This window comes from Hipposideros armiger, unplaced genomic scaffold (genome assembly GCF_001890085.2).
Source record: "Hipposideros armiger isolate ML-2016 unplaced genomic scaffold, ASM189008v1 scaffold_297, whole genome shotgun sequence".
In the NCBI taxonomy this organism is placed as follows: domain Eukaryota; kingdom Metazoa; phylum Chordata; class Mammalia; order Chiroptera; family Hipposideridae; genus Hipposideros; species Hipposideros armiger.
In genome coordinates this window covers 1,044,160-1,061,333 of record NW_017731647.1, presented here as the reverse complement: position 1 = coordinate 1,061,333, position 17,174 = coordinate 1,044,160, and the positions used below count along the sequence as shown (strand labels likewise).

The following is a 17,174-nucleotide window of genomic DNA, read 5'->3' as shown; positions in this document are numbered from 1 at the left end:
ATGAGCATAAAGAGCTGTATTCAGTATTCCCTAAAGGTGCATAACAAAAGAAAAACATTTTGGAGACGATTCACTGAGGTAACAAACTTACTCAACATAGTATGTCCCATACTGAGGATCCTCTATTTTCTCCCAGCCATAAGGAAGTTCTGTAAAAAAGAAAAAATACAAGAAAAAGAATTGAGTGAAATGCCAGGTTCAAAACCAACAGAAAAGAATTTGCCAATGAGTGAATTTAAGTTTCTTATTTCATTTGACTAATATTTGGGAAACAAACAAAAAGCTGAGGGCTCACTTTCAAAGAACAAACACAGTTGGAGTCTTGAGTGGCTTCTTCAAGAGCCAGTGAGTGTCTCAGCAAATAATTGGAAGCTCAGAACAAAAGATGGCATTAAACTCAAAGGTGTTTATCTGAATCACAAGCTATAAAAATGCTAATTATTTAAAAAATCATCTGGCATAGAGCAGTCACCCCTATCCTTGGGGGAGCTGTAGCAACTCCCAGTGGATGCCTGAAACCATGGATAGTACTGTACCCTACTTATACAGTGTTTTTACCCTATGCATACATAACTTTTCATTTAAAGGCTGCACTTTATGACTTTTGTTTTGCATGTCTGAATTTCCAGAATCACTACTCTTGCACTTTGGAGCATTAAGTATAAAAAGTGTCACTTGAACACAAACACTGTGATACCGCTACAACTGATCTGACAACTTCGGATGGCCACTAAGTGACTAATGGGACAGTAGCATATATGAGGTGTAATCAACAAATATGGTGAATGTTTAAATTTTTAAAAATTTATTACATTAGAGACATATTGCCATTAATCGCCCTCAAAATACTCCCCCTCACTTCAAACATATTTATGCCATCACTCTTGCCACTTTCTGAAGCAGTTCTGGAAGTCCTCTTTTGTGAATGTCTTTAGTTACGTTGTTGTGGCTGCCTCGATGTCCCAAATCATTTTGACTTTGGGGAGAAGCCAGAAGTCCCATGGTATCAGATCCGGTGAATAAGGTGGATGAAGACACACCATGTTTTTATTGGACAGAAACTGCCGTATACCAGAAGCGATGTGTGACACAGAGAGTTGTCATGATGGAGATGGCATTACAACACACTTTAAGACACACCTGCTCTCAACCGTAGCTCACACCCGACTGCACCGAACAAGTTGAAACTTATCACACACTGTTACTAAGGTTCAATGCGCCGCTTCCCATATTGACGATTCCTGCCTTTCCGTTGGATGGCACTTGACAGCCACATTCACCGTATTTTTTTTTATCACAACTCATACAGAGTGGATACGCTGAATAAAGGGATACTTCACATCCCAAGCAGAATGAAGCGGGATGGCGTAAGATTTCATCACACAACTCAGAAGGATGCACAATTTAAAACTTATGAATTGTTTATTTCTGGAATTTTCCATTTAATATTTTTGGACCATGGTTGTTCACGGGTAACCAAAACCATGGATAAGAGAGGGGGCTACTGTATTTCTTTTTAAAAGCTTGATAATGCTGGCGCAAGACACATTTACCCTGCAGTGCAGTATAAGTGGTTGGTTGTTAAATTTTTTACTATTATACATAAGATTTGTCAATTATTTCTATCATATTCTGACCCACTTCTCCCCAAAAGAAAGTCTAGACTTGGATTTTTGCCATTTCAAGTGGGCAACCTAGATTTGCTTAAAACCTAAGAAAATACCTACTTTCCCTTGCATTAACTTGATCTGAGTATCTGAAGGAAAATTCATTTTAATTACCACAGTGCCTTGGGTAGAATCCTTATTTGTATATATATAGTAACAAAGAATAGGTTACTTGGATTATTATATATTGTTTATTCCAAGTAACTGACCAATAAAATGTAACCTGAAAAACCGAAGGTTTTTCCAACATAAACTGTTCTTTTCAACATAAGCTGACCCTATTAAGAAAAAATCCTCTTTTCCCTTCCACTCTATTTTCCAAGGTAAGACTTTTGAAGATCATTTTATTAGTCAGGCATGGGTTCACCTGTCTCTAGCAGGTGGTTTTAGTGCTATCAATTACACAAAGGAGCTCAACAAGAAGGAATTTTTTAGAAACTCACAGTTGTACGCTATGCTAAAACATGCACACATGTGTGCACACACACAAGTAATGTATACTAGCCAGCAAATAGGCTTAGGATATATTTATTAACTTCATATCATTTAACTGCAGTTACGGTGTATCATTTTTTAAAATAAAAATTCCAATATAATGAACCTAACAAGATATACAAATTCTTATGCTCTAATAAAAATTATTACTCCCATTCAGAACAAAAGAATAGATGAGTAGCCTCTTGATGAAAAGTTCTGAATCACCACCACCCCTTTCCTCCAGCATATTTTTCTGCCTGTGTATATATTACTGATTGGTGGTTTTGAAGCTTGGCAAGTTTTTGTGGTTTTCCTTTAGAGGTAGAAATGTCTGAGGTGGAAAAGATGAGATAGTTGAAAAGTAACTATTGGGTGAAAACAGAATAAAACAACTGAGAAGAACCGAAATACACTTCAGTTCACTTTGATCCCCCACAGCTATGAAACAAACAATCGTCAATGAAGTAGGTACAATGTGTTATGACTAAGCACCTGTTCCATGGGTGAGAGTATCTGTTGGATTATATCTGTAAAAGATGTTCTATGATGATATTACCAAAGCATTATCAGTAAGGATCTTCCATGAAAGAGATTTTTTTCCCTTTAATAGAAATGTCCTCCAACTAGCATGGGAAACGAATGGTGCTACACAGGATAAATTCTGTAATTGCACTTAGATTTACGTTTTGTCTTTAGAAAAGTTTGGAGAATCAAAGGAACTATAGAGATAGCTGAAACATTCTATTTGCTGTTTGAGAAATTCACTGAAGAGGATATATTAATATTTAATAAGGATAAAAGCTCAAAGTAAATATACTTCACTGTTAACCTGGAAATCAATTCCGCATTTTAGTTGGCACTTAAAGCAATTAGCAACTAACTGAGAAAGTGTAGCCCTTTCTTCAGGAGAGTAGACAAATTGGTAATTTACCTTGTGGATTACTTTAAGTAATCACTTTAACACGTTAAGCGCCATCTGACACTATACTTTCCGTTCAGACCACGTCAGTCACTGGTGACTGACGATATACAATTTTAAAAATTATATTCTTCTATTAGGAAAACTAATTTCACTTGAATCGCTTTCACACGTTTCTTCTGCTGACATTGTCACTGTTACGGGTAAAGAAAATTTTTTAAACTGCACTGGAACACAAACCACAGACAACTGACTGAAGAGAAAGCATATTGGTGAAATCGGATATCGCGGGCTAAACAGAAAGGAAGACAAAACAGGCTTGGCGCTTAACGTGTTAAACATTTACCAGTGGTACCATTAGCCAGTTTTTGCAGGGCAGATTAATGTAGGTAACGAAGAGACTGTTATTTGTCCATTTAAATAAAAGTAATAAAAGCAAGACTAAAATATCTAATAAATTTATACACTATCCAGTAGGTTAATTCATTCATTGATTTCCTTCCCTTTTTCTTCCTTTTTTCCCCTCCCTTCCTTCTCTTCCTCCTCTCTCCTTCTTCCTTATGTAAAAATAAAAATTAGAAACATGATACAGATCTTGACCTCAAGGGGTTCATAGTCTGAACAGGAAAAAGGCAGAAGAGATAAACGATACAGTGAAGATAAACACAAGCTTTTGGGGGAAGTGCAGAGGAATGACTCCAATTGCCTGGTCAGAGCAGCTATGAGGAGGGTCTTCTAGAAGAGGGTGATGTCTGAGCAGCCTCAAAGGATGAGCTGGGACTAGGGAGAGGGAGGCCGCCCACACAGACCAAAGAGCACGGAGGTGTTAAGAATGCCTGGAGTTGTCAGGAATTACAAATAATGGGACAGAGTGGACGTGAAGGTTGTGTGCTAGGTGCTTGTCTTACAAGCAAGCACCAAATCACCTTTCTGGAGTGCCATGTGAAGGAGTCTGATCTTTATTTTGATATTTTGATGATGATGCAACTGATTAAGCTAGGCTATGACATGATTAAATTGATGCTTGAGAAAGGTCATGGGCAACTGTAACACAAGATGAGATAGATGGAGTGGAGTCAAAACAAAAGGCCGACAAGTAAGGAAATCATTAATAGCCTAAATAAGAAATTATGAAGGCTGGGCTAAGGCGGTGGTAATGGGACTGGAGAGAAAGAATGGATAATAGAGATAAGGAGGAAATCAAAGTAATGGACTCAATGACTAAGCGAAGACAGAGGGAGGTAAAGAGGGGAGCAGGCCAGGTGGTTCCTAGGTTAATGGCTCTTCTGGCATGAAAATGGTACAAATAAAAACATTCATCAAATATTTATTAAATACCTGCTGTGGGTATTTATTAAATAATAGCTGTGAGAATAGGAAGAAGGTATGAATTTGGATTTAGAGGCATTTAGGAAATAGATAATATGTAAAAGGTACCTAGTCTAGTGCCTATCACCATTGGACACTCAAGAGATGGCAGATGTTTTAAAGTCACGATTGACGGAACTTGGTTAACTGCAATGAAGAGGGTAAGGTGAGGAAAAAGTTGAGGATGATAACTAGTTTTTAGCCTAAGGAACTGGGAGGAGGTGATATCATTTGCTGGGGGCAGAACAAAAGGTATGCAGAAGATATAGCTCAGTTTGGGAAGTGTTACCATTTGTGGGGCCCGTGCAACACGGTGGTGGTGATATCTAACAATCTCTTAGTATTATGAACTTGGTCCCCAGAAGAGAAATGCAGGAAGGTAAGGATTACGGGAGACACTGTAGTTAAAGCCATGCAGTAGACAAGGTTACCTAGACGAATTGTGACTAGAAAATGGTGGAGAAGAGAACCACAGGAACATGAATAATTTAAGGAGGAGGTGCAAAATGTAAGAACAGTTAGGGGGAATGGTATCAAAAGATAGAAGGGGAGAGACAGCATGATCAACACAAATAAGGGCTTTGTAAAGCCGTCAGGACTAAAGATAAGAGCTGTAAAGAGTCCACCAAATTTGGCACTGAGGATGTTATTGTAAGAAAAGCAATTTCACTGAAAAAAAAATAGAGGGCAAGTCAGCATATTGTAGCACTGAAGAATAAAACAAGGTTTCATTCTTAAGCATTTTTTTTTTAATTAGCTGTGAAAAAAGTAGTATGAGAACTATGGGGAGGAGTCCGGTCAAGAGAAAGTGTGTTTATTTACTTTTGAAACAGGAAAGACGTAACCATATGTTTCTGTTAGAAGCTAAAGCATTCCTCCCAAAAGTTGATTCAAAGGCAGAACCATCTCTGGCATAGCAAGTGGTTGGTTGATGCTAAAGCCCATGAATTTATCTTTCTGTCTTCTACACAAAATAGGATTTTTCTCATTGGAATATATGAATAACCATTATTTTCTCATTGTGAAGCTCTATTCAGTTGACAATTTTCTTGTATCATTCTCTAAGCTCCAAACTGACATCCACATTCAATTTATTTCAGTAAAAATGGCTTTAGTAAAAATTTAATTTCTTTCATCATAAAAGGGGTAAGAAGAATAAAATGGATTCCTAATGTATTTTTAAGAAAACGATTCAACCAAAACACTATTTTATTTGAATGAAAGATAAATATCCATCAATTAAACCATCAGATACCTCAGTATAAAGACACAGCTGGATTCTGAATATCAGAAGACTGAGGAGGAAAGGACAAGTTTTAGGAACTAAGGTTTTTTCTAGAAGATCTTAAATGTTAGGCAGAATGCAAAGAATATCCTAACTAAACAAATGTACCTTTAAAATATTATTATCCCCTCTTGGGCATTTACTCAAGCAAAGCACCGTTGGGAATAGCAACATAAGTCAGATACAGTCTAGTATGGAGATAGCTGATTGTAGGGCTACTTCCCCCTATTTGGGGAGGAGACAAAGTACACTGCAAAAGTGGTAAAGGTTGGCTGAGCATAGAAGCAATAGCCTCGAGGTTCCACCTTGTGGAGTTCCCACCACAGGTAAGTACATGTGATATCAGAAAGGCATTCCCGCATGGGGGACGAGGAGGAGCCCTTATCTTAAAAGGCTTAAACATGCCTAGAATAATAAATGCAATTTTGGTTGCTCAATCTTCAGAAAGCTATAAAAGGATGACTATATAACATGCTGTCCACTTTTGAAAGAAAAGGGGGCACTACTAATAATTATGCTGGGATAACAGGAGTAAACTGGGTTAGTCCTGAGCTAACAAAGACTTATGGCCACCTCAATACAAAGAGCATTAGGGAGACACACTCAACCAATTTTTCAAATTTCCACAGAGGGGAAAGAATGGGCGAAGCATTTCGCTTTTTCTGAGCCCCTGCACTTGCTTCTCTCCAAGCAGGAAAGAATGTTTAATCTGCGAGGTGAGTTTTAGAGAAGGAATTCAATATGCTTGGCTCAGGGTCTCTTGGGTTCTCTCGCTGTTGCGGAGGTCAGCCTGCCTGCAGAGAGGGTGCAATCTGGTCTGGTCTTCATCGTGCCTGCCTTGTGTGGGGAGGCAGCTGAACACAGAGGCCAGAGACTGAACGCCCAAGTCTGCCTCTTGTAGGGGTAAAAAATTAGTAAGCTCACACAGATGCAGACCTAAAGCATGTTCACTTGTCAGCTCGCATTCGCACCTCATTTTTCTGTTTCCTGTGTCTTATTTCTCTATTGATGCCAAACTAGTAAATGAAGACAGGCTTATTATAATATTTACGGCTTCACCCCAGAACATCATAGCCATGAAAAAGCATTTTTAAGAAGGATGACCAAAATAATATGGGGGATAGAGTAGCTTCTTTCCTCCCTTTCCATCTCCCCTTTTTCCAAACATTTAAGTCTCTTCTGAGGGGATATATGGACGAGCAAGACAAAACCGTTGCTCGTATAGAGTATAGGTATCTACTGGGTTGTCAGAAAAGTCATGACGTATTTTTTCTATTTTTCATTGCAAAAATGCGTCATGACTTTTCCAACAACACAATGCTTACAATGCAATATAGTTAGTGCTATAATAAATATATGTCATATGGTACCGCTGAGCACAGAGGAGAGGATACTTAATTTTGACCCGGAAGAGAAGGACAGAGGAGGCTACAAGGAAATTATACTTTAGATTTGAACTTAGAAGGAACAAGGGAACAAGGCTGGTTCCCAGAAGACAAATGGGCATGTAGCAAAGGCAAAGGCAAAACTCTTATATTTATGACATGAAAACACTTTGAAAAAGAAATATAGAATATGGTTCAATTACAAAAAATTGTCAGTACTTCACCGAGGAGTCTAGACTTTATTCTGCTGACAGCAGGAAGCCATTATAGATATCTGAGCAAGAGTGAAGTATGAAGGCAGTTATATTTTAGAAAGATTAACAGGCAATGTAGCCAAAGTGTTTTGATCATACAGCCTTCTCAGTAAAAAAAAAAATCTGAACATGTACCTCTAAGATATATTTATTCATAAATATATAGGGACTACTCTGCTAATATGTACTTAATAAAGCACACACAAAATACAAATTTATAAAGGAGATGAAGATGAAAAAACAATTATTACTATTTTACCTCAATGTGGTTTTTAAAAAGTGACATAAAAACTGTTAGCTCTAAAATTAAAAGTTCTAATTTTTGTAAAAAAAAAAAAACCTGTTAGCTCTGCTATTTCCTTCCTGTTAGCTTGGGCTTGCATATTCATATGATCTTCAATCAGTACTATCTTTGCAGAAATTTTTTAAAGTCACATTTCAATTTTGTGGGGATGAAAAACTATGTAACATAGTCTTTAAATCCACTTAACTGGGCACAAGTAAACTGCAAAACCTCATAGTGTCCTTGACAAGAGTAAGGGTGCCACGTCCGTTCTTCTCTTAAGACACTCTGGGGTAGTGCATGTGATAACCTGACATATAGAATGAGTAAGAATGTCACTGCCAATGTGTATGTAAAATAGTAGAGAAGCTTTACTTTTTTCCCAATGGAAACATTATGAAAAATAAGTTCTAATGTTTTCTTCCCGTACACCAATAGATAGGTTGAGTGCCAACATTTTGGAGACCACCAGTATAAGGGGTATATTGGAGAAGTAACTGTAGGAAAAAAGCCTAAGAATAATCCAAGTGTGTGATGATTAGAGAAATAGAGAGAAGGACATGATATGAAAGAGAAAGCATGGGTAGATAGAGGATAGATGGACAGATAGCTATATGAAAAAGCAAACATAGCAAAATGTTCATTGTACATCTCAATGGTGGGCATATATGTATTCACTGTAAAATTCTATCAATTTGCCTATATGTTGGAAATTTTTCATAGTAATATATTGGCAAGGTACAGAACAAAGAAAGAGCAACAGGGACTGCAAACCATATAGGGACTAGAGCAAGAGGAGAGGAAGAGGCAAATACGATTGCAAGGATTTGTCCCAGCTGATTACGAGGATGGCATCAATGACAGAAAGAGGGTGGGTAACTTTAGGAGAAAAATGCTAAGTTTAGTTTTAAATATGCTTATTTGAAGTGTTACTAGGACAATCAAAAAGAAATCCAGTAGGAAATATAGAAATAGAATTCAGACCAGAGGACAATACTAGATATTTAGATAACAGACCCAGTTACAGTAAACTGATAGTAAAAGCTATGAAAATAAAGAAACTCTACAAGGGAAAACAGCAAATGGCAGAGAACTGAATTGAAACAATTAGTGGACAGGATAAAGAATGGATACCAGCAGAAGAGACATGCCTGGGAAAACTAATACCACATTCACAATTTAAAAAGTCAAATCCTATATTCTAGTTTACCTTTACAGTGGCTAATTTCACGATAAAGAACTTACTGTTGAAAGCCTTACAGACAAGGGAAGTATATTATAAAAGTGATTTTAAAAATTAATTTCTTGAGGTATAATTTACAGACCATAAAATACACAGATCTTAAGTGCTCCTTCAAAAAAAAATCAACGTTAAGTGCTTGTTCAATTATAAAACATGAGTTTTGGCAATCGTATGTGTTGCATAACTGCTGGCCCAAAGAGGAGACTATAACCACCATCATTCCAGAGAATTATTTCAATTCACCCGACTTCCCTCCTCAGCCCTCATTTTTTACTTCTGTCAAATTAGATGAGTTTGTCTGTTCTCAAACTTTACATAATGATTTAATTGAGTGCCTATTCTTTTGTGTCTTCTTTTTTTTTTTAATGATTTAAAAAAAAATTTTATTGGGGAACAGTGTGTTTTTCCAGGACCCATCGGCTCCAAGTCAAGTAGTTGTTTCAAGCTAGTTGTGGAGGGCGTTTTTCCAGGACCCATCGGCTCCAAGTCAAGTAGATGTTTCATTCTAGTTGTGGGGAGTGTTCCAGGAACCATCAGCTCCAAGTTAAGTAGTTGTTTCAATCTAGCTGTGGAGGCCACAATTCAGTGGCCCATGTGGGGATAGAACCAGCAACCTTGGCGTTATGAGCACTGTGCTCTAACCAACTGAGCTAACTGTGTCTGACTTCTTTTATTCATGTTTTGGAGATTCATCCATATTATTGAATGTTATCAACAGTTCTTTTTTTTTATTGAGAAGTACTATTTCACTGCATGAATACACCACCAACTGCTTATCCATTCTCCTGTGGATGAACATCTGGTCTATTTCTAGGTTTGAACTATTACGAACAAGGTTGTCATGGTCATTCAGGGTAAGTCTTTTTGGGGACATATGTTTTCATTTCTCTTGAGACTAGATCTCATAGGAAACTGCCAAAAGTTCTCAAAAGTGTTCACATAATTTTACATCCCCACCAACGAGTAGAATTTCCAGCTGCTCGCCAATCTCACCAGTCTTTGGTCTTGTTAGTGTATTTGACTTAAGCCATTCTAAGGACTGTGCATGGCATCTCACTGTACTGATGACTAATGATAAGCACCTTCTCATGCTCTTATTGGCTATTCTTTTATCTTCTCTTGTGAACTGTCTCTTCAAGTTCTTTGGCCATTTAAGAAAACAACGTTCTTGAGGTATAATTTACATATCATAAAATTTGTTTAAGTGTATAATTCAAAATTTTTAATTTACTGAGTTGTGCAACCATCACCCAATCCAGTTTTAAAACATTTCCACCACCCCAATAAGATTCCTCGTGCTCTTTACTATTAATCTCTATTCCCATCCTTAGTACCAAGTAACCACTAACCTATCTTGTGTCTATAGATTTGCCTATGCTGGACATTTCATATAAATGGAATCATGCATTAGCTGGTCTTTTGTGTCTAGTTTCTTTCACTCAGTGTAACGTTTTTGAGGTTTGTTTTTGCTGTAGCAGGTATAGTATTTCACTTCTTTTTATTGACGAATAGTATTCCATTGTATGATTAAACCACATTTTATTTAGCCTCCCATTGGTTGATGGGCATTTGCATTGTTTCAACTTTTCAGCTATTATGAATAGTGCTCCTATGAATATTTACATGAGAATCTTTGTATAGACATACATTTTCATTCCTCTTGGGCAGATAGCTAGGAGTGGAATTACTAGGTGATAGAGAAAATTTATATTTAACCTTTGACCTGGAAGAGACTATCAGATTGTTTCCAAAGCAGTTGTACCGTTTTACATTCTGCCCAGCAATGTACAAGGGTTACTGTTGCTCCCCGTCTTTGCTAGTCCCACAGTCATGAAGATAGACTCTAAGTTTTCTTCTAAAAGCTTTAGAGTTCTAGTTTTTATGATTAGGTCTTTGATCCATCTGAAATTAATTTTGGGGTATGGAGTGATATATAGCTGATGTTCATTTTTGCTTATAAATATCCAGTTGTTTCAGCGCCATTTCTTAAAGAGATTTTCCTCCCCTCATTGAGTTGACTTGGAACTTTGGCTGCAAATTAAGAGATCACATATGTGTGCATCTATTTCAAGGTACTTATACTATTCCATTGATCTACTTGTTTATCCTTATGCCAAAACCACACTGTCTTGATTATTGTAGCTTTATAGTAAGTCTTCAAATATGGTAGCCTAAGTCCTTTACCTTCATCCTTTTTTAAGATGGTTTGGCTAACTAGATTCTTTGTATGTACATATTAATGTTAGAATCAGTTTATCAATTTCTTCAAAACAGAGTTTCAGGATTTTCGTTGGGATTATATTTAATCTGAATGCCAATTTAGAGAGCATAAACATCACTAGCAATGCTGTGCCATCCAATCTATAAACACAGTATTTCTCTTCAATTATTTTAGGTCTTCATTAATTTCTTTTGTGACGCTTTGTGGTTTTCGGTATATAGGACCTGCACATCTTTCAGTAGATTTGTTCTAAGGTACCAAAAAAAAATTTTTTTAAAAGACTTTGTTGGGGAATTGGGGGAGGGAAACAGTGTTGGAGAATCAGGGAGGGGGGGCACAGACACGTTGTTATCCTTTTGTTCTTCAGTCTAGTTGTGGAGGACGTTGCTTCACTGGCCCATGTTGGTATTATCATTGTGTTCTTCCCGGCTGAGGCAGTCGCTCGCCAGCCATTGGACAGCCGCTCACGGCGGCTTAGGGCAGCTTATGAAAGCTCATGCAGGCTGCCGGCCAGCCCCACTGCAGCTTCTGTCGCCAGCGACTCATGGCAGCCCAGCTCCAGGTCGAGCTGTTGCTCACCATCTTAGCTGTAGAGGACGCAGCCTCATTGGCCCTCATGTGAGATCCGAACTGGGGCCCTGCTGCTCAGAGCTGGCTGGCATCCCAAGCCAACTCTTAACCAATGCGCCACTCAGCCCACCCCTAAGGTATCAAATTTTTTAAAAATATCATTGCAAACAGGATTTTAAATAATTCCACTTTCCAATTGCTTTTACTAAAAGAATTCTTAATGTTGTAATTATGCTGAACAAAATGTGTGCAAATTCTATTTAATTTTTTTAATATATAGATTGTTCAATCTATAGTAAGACTATCTGAACCTCATTCTAAGCCACTTATTTTTTTTAACCAAGGTAAATCATTTCTGATGAGTAATACAAAAATGAATGCAAATTTTATTCCTCTGCACCCTAGATGCAAGAAGGCATAGCAGGGCAGGCCGAGTGGCTCAAGTGGTTAAGAGCTTGCTCAAGAGTGCGAGCTCTGAGCAACAGAGGTTCGAGTCCCAGCCCGAGCTGAGCTGCCGCTGAGCTGCCAACAATGGCTCAGCTGCTAAAAAAAAAAAAAAAAAAAAAAAAAGGAAGGCATAGCAAACAATTTTGGTTGGGGTAAATTCTATACTTATTTGTAATGTAAGGTTATATACCGTTAAACAGAATCTATAATATATAAGACAGATAAGCATTGTTATCTACTGATTCTTAGAGAATTTTTCTAAGTAGTAAAAATTTTTTGGAGGAGGAGGGTTTATTAAAGACTTTCTTTGAGTTTCTAATGGTGTTCTACATGGCTACGGATTAGCCATAGATACTAATACATCTATTCTCATGATATTAAATATATTGGGTTGTCGGAAAAGTCATGCCATATTTTTGCAATGAAAAACATAGAAAAAATACATCATGACTTTTCCGACAACCCAATATTTTTGAAGGCTCAACAGGTATGATGGGCTACCCGTGGTTGAGAATGTACCGAATTTAAAATATTTATTTAGAAATTTTAAAGTTTGTCTTTAAACTTTATATTTTAAAATAGGGAGGAATATATATTTGTTAATATTTTTTCAAAAGGGATTTAATTGCATAATCCTCAAAAAGAGAAATAAAATCTCTCATAAAATGAGATGCAATGAGATAACTACCAGAGGCAGTTGATTATGACATCTACCCACTGCTTACATGCTTATGCACATTATGTCATGTTGAGGATTTTGGAAACTCATTATCTAAGTGAGAAGTGCGAGAAAGGATGAAGTCAATACATATGGTATAAAAGGTTTCTAAATCTACCTCCATCTTCACAGTCTTCAGGGGCTTTGGCTTTCTTACAAAGACGAGGATCCAACCAGGTGGTGGTTTTGGTATTGTGGCTGTAGAAAAAAGATTCCAATTAGAAACAGTAAAATAAAGCGGGTGAGGCATATTTCAAAAACAAAGATTAAAAGCGACTAAAAGGTATATGATGTTTGGATATTTATCTCCTGCAGGCTCCGGCTGCTTACCTCTGATTCAATAATCCCATTGTTCTCAGTCTGTTACTTCAAAACTGCCATAAAGGAGAGGTAATGCTAGAGGCACTAATTTGAGAACGAAGACTCTAAAGAAGGGGAAGATGCCAAGTACTGAATAACACGGATTTAAGTAGTCAAAATGTTTCCAAGGGTGAGCACACAGCCCCATGCTGTGCGTTATCTGGCAAAAAGAGCTGCATTGAAAAACTTGCTGGCTGGATGGCTGAATTCCTTCCTCCTTCCCTTCAAAAAGCACTGTATTTCTTGAGTCCCTATGATGTGTGGACACTGTGCTAGGGGCTGGGAATACAGAGACGAACGAATAATCAGAGCCTCTGGACTCACAGGGGTTCTTTAAAATAAACTAATGTAGAGTTACCTAAAAAGTTACAGTGTTTCTGCAATATGCAAGTAAAAATAATGGGCATAATTAAACTCAACGCTATGAAACTAAGTTTTCATCAGTATGGACAATACAGTTAATAGAAAAAAAAAAGGCAGAACAAAAAGATACCCCACACTCCTTTTTATGAAGTAGGCCACAGACACTTTCAAAGAGCAGCTTCATTTCATTAGAGATCACAATCAGCTTCAGACCAGGTCACTATGCAGTAGATACTAATATTGAAACAAAACTGTCACATTGCTGGATAGACAGTGTTATAGTTTAAGTATCTGAAATAAGTAGGTTGTAAAGAAAGAAAAACTCATGGAAGAAAATATACAAGAAAGCAACAAAACCTAAATTGAAGTTATTATCAAAGTAGTGTGAGAATAACAATGTGAACAAACTCACTAATATTAACATGAGATTAACTTGAACATGAGATTAACTCACTAATATTAACATTGACCACTGTTAGGAAATGAAGCCAATATGGTTTCAGAGAATTAATCGTATCTTCTATACCTTTACCAATTCCTGAGCTACTTACAGAGCTAGCTATGTAGCCCCTTCTTACACATTGCCAGGCATGATGCTAGTTAGACTATGGCACAAACACTCCTTGTAGGCTGAATAATGGATAATCCAAGTAGGAGAAATTAAGATTGTTTCTAGAAAATCTGTGTTTCCCATTCTGTCAGAGATAATTCCCCCAAACTAAAACCAGTTAAATCAATTATAGCAAAAGGAAAAGAATTAGGACTCCCAAGAGGCCTAGTGATGTGCACAATTAGGAAAAAACAAAACAAAACCATGGACATACCTTATTAAACCAAATTCAGAATTGCTACTTTAGAAAAGCTTAATTAGGTTTCAATGATCTAAAATTTTTACTGCTTAATTAGCAGGTATGGGCAATCCACTAGATTTTGGCCAGTATTTCCCAAGGTAAAGAAATGTCCGTAGGGGCAATACCCAAACCATAATAGCTGAAAACTATAGAACAATATTAACATTCTTTTTCTTACAGCAGCAGTAACACAGAGTAAAGACATTAGCTAGAGCAAACAGGAGAGCTTTATCTAGAAGCAAATAATATTCAATTATATTCTGGATATTAACCCCTTATTAGGTATATGGTTTGCAAATGTTTTCTCCTGTTCCACAGGTTGCTTTTTCACTTTGTTGACTGTTTTGCTTTGCACACAGCTGTTTTTAAGTTTGACGTAGTCCCATTTCTCTATATTTGCTTTTGTTCCCTGTGCTTTTGATGTCACATCCAAGAAATCATTGCCAAATTCAATGTCAAGAAGCTTTCCCCATTTTCTTCTAGGAGTTTTAGTTTCAGATCTTACATTTAGGCCTTTAATCCACTTTAAAAATGTTCACCTATAAAGACATTTCTTGTATAAATTCCCCACCCCCATAATTTACTAACTTATCCCTGTTTACAGGGAGAAGTACTGTCATAATCTAAAGATATTCTAGCCACTTTTAGTGGCTCTCCATCTTACTTGGGGGCTTAGTTCTAAAGTAAGCACAGAAGTCAAAAGTCTAAATTACCCTTGAAAAACATCTTAAATTGTCCATCGAGAAGAGTATATCTGATTTTGTCAGATGTGTATAATCCTGGTCATTAATGTTTACAATATTAATATATTATAAACATTATAATGTTATAATGTTTATAATATAAATGTATAATATTATGAATTCACCACATATGGTTAAACAAAAAGAACACTATGCACACAAAATCTATGTCTTTTAAATACTAGAATATCACTTGGTACAACAAGATGCTCGCTCTGTGGGAAGGATGTGGAATTTGGGACCAGGTGAGGAAACACATTCACGTCTCCCGCCCCTAATTCATTTCTGAGTATATGTTCTTTTCAGTGTAGTATCCAGCCCTCGATATTTTAATTATATTCTGTAACTTCACTACGTTCATATTCTACTTCTGGGAGAATTAGTTTAAGAATGAGAATTATAGCTGCATGAGAATATAAAAATACTTCATAATGAAACTTCTAGTAAATTATTTATATATATTATTCTCAGGTGCAAGCAACATACAGTTCTCAGGTTGATGGAATATATGTGGTATTCTATATCTCTGGTAAATATATTGATATTAATAGTGTTTCTCTATAAAATATATTGGTTTTGTGAGTTTAAATTATATCAGTTACTCTAAGAATCAGTGATATTTTCCTTCTATATTATTTAACTATATTTATTGCCTGACTATATCAAACCCAAACTCTATGACTGAAAATATTTAGCTAAGAAATATGCCCCACCAAATGCTAATTCTTGAAATGCTCATTAAGTTGGACAATATGCCCAAATGTTTAAAAAAAAAAGCAAACCAAAAGTCTCTTTATTCCTTACATTTTTCATTATAAGTGATAAATCTGTTTCTGTTCTGTTTTCTTTTTTTAAGATTTTATTGGGGAATTGGGGGAGGGGAACAGCGCTGGGGAATCGGGGGAAGGGGAACAGACAAGTTGCTGTCATTTTGTTCTTCAGTCTAGTTGTGGAGGACGTCGCCCCACTGGCCCAAGTTGGTATTATCATGCGCTCTTCCCAGATGAGGCAGATCAGTCGCCAGCCACTGGATGGCTGCTCACAGTGGCTCTTGGCAGCTCACGCTAGCTGCTGGCTGCTTACGCTGGCTGCCAGCCACTCATGGTAGCTTATGGCAGACCCACTGCAGCCTACACCGTCGCCACTCTTGGCAGCTCAGCTCCAGGCCAAGATGCTGCTCACCATCCCAGCTGCAGCGGGCACAGCATCACTGGCCCTAATGTGGGATCCAAACCGGGGCCCTGCTGCCCAGAGCCTGCATCCCAAGCCAACTCCTAACCAACGTGCCACTCGGCCGGCCCTAAATCTGTTTTTAATCCTCGTTTTTATACAACCAGAGGTCAAATACACTATTCCTTTATCTAAGATAAAAAAAAATGCAATACCATCCAGGGAAAAAAATCAGATTAAGAATTGGCTATAATGTGTATGAAAAATATTTTTAAAGAAAGAAAAAAAGAAATGTAAGCCTTGAGAAACGAGATTAAAAAACAAAACAAAACAAAAAACAAAGAAAAACTGTTAAGACAGGCCTCACAGTGACGGGGCACGTTAGAAAAGCTACAGACGCTTACTCAATGAAGTAGATCATCCCGGTGTCAGTGTAGGCCATTTCCCAGTTTTTGGGCAGAGGTTCCAGATTCTCATCTCTCATCATATAATTTCTGAAGTCCATGGAGCTGTTTGTTTGGTTGTAACTCGGGATGGTCTTTATCCAATCAGATGACTCAGGATGCCTCTCTCTGTTGTCTAGTCCAAACAAAATGTATGAAAAGTAGATACACTTATATTCTCTTCGAACAGCCCTCTTCATATCTAACAAAATGCCAAATATGTACTGCAAATTTCCTCATCTCTTGTGTCTACATTCTACTATAGCTTTTGAAAAAACAAATAAACTTACTGGATTTTTTTTCCCTCTCATTTGTTAAGTGACATTAACCCTATACAGCATCTCTGATGCTGGTCTGGGAAAGAAACAAAACAACACTGGCATCAATTCAGTATATGCTGAGTATAT

The 17,174-nt window shown here is 37.2% G+C and overlaps 1 protein-coding gene across 3 annotated transcripts in view; it reads right to left on the bottom strand.

Moving 5' to 3' along the window:
- The window catches only part of MAGI3 (membrane associated guanylate kinase, WW and PDZ domain containing 3), a 247,008-nt gene that overhangs the window by 44,900 nt on the left and 184,934 nt on the right, over positions 1-17,174 (bottom strand). For all 3 annotated transcript variants that reach the window (XM_019659190.1, XM_019659192.1, XM_019659193.1), the window contains exons 5-7: positions 16,729-16,903; positions 12,956-13,035; positions 92-149 (exon numbers count right to left, since the gene is read on the bottom strand). In XM_019659190.1, coding sequence (XP_019514735.1) covers positions 92-149; positions 12,956-13,035; positions 16,729-16,903 — 313 coding nt within the window. The remainder of the gene's footprint in view (positions 1-91; positions 150-12,955; positions 13,036-16,728; positions 16,904-17,174) is intronic.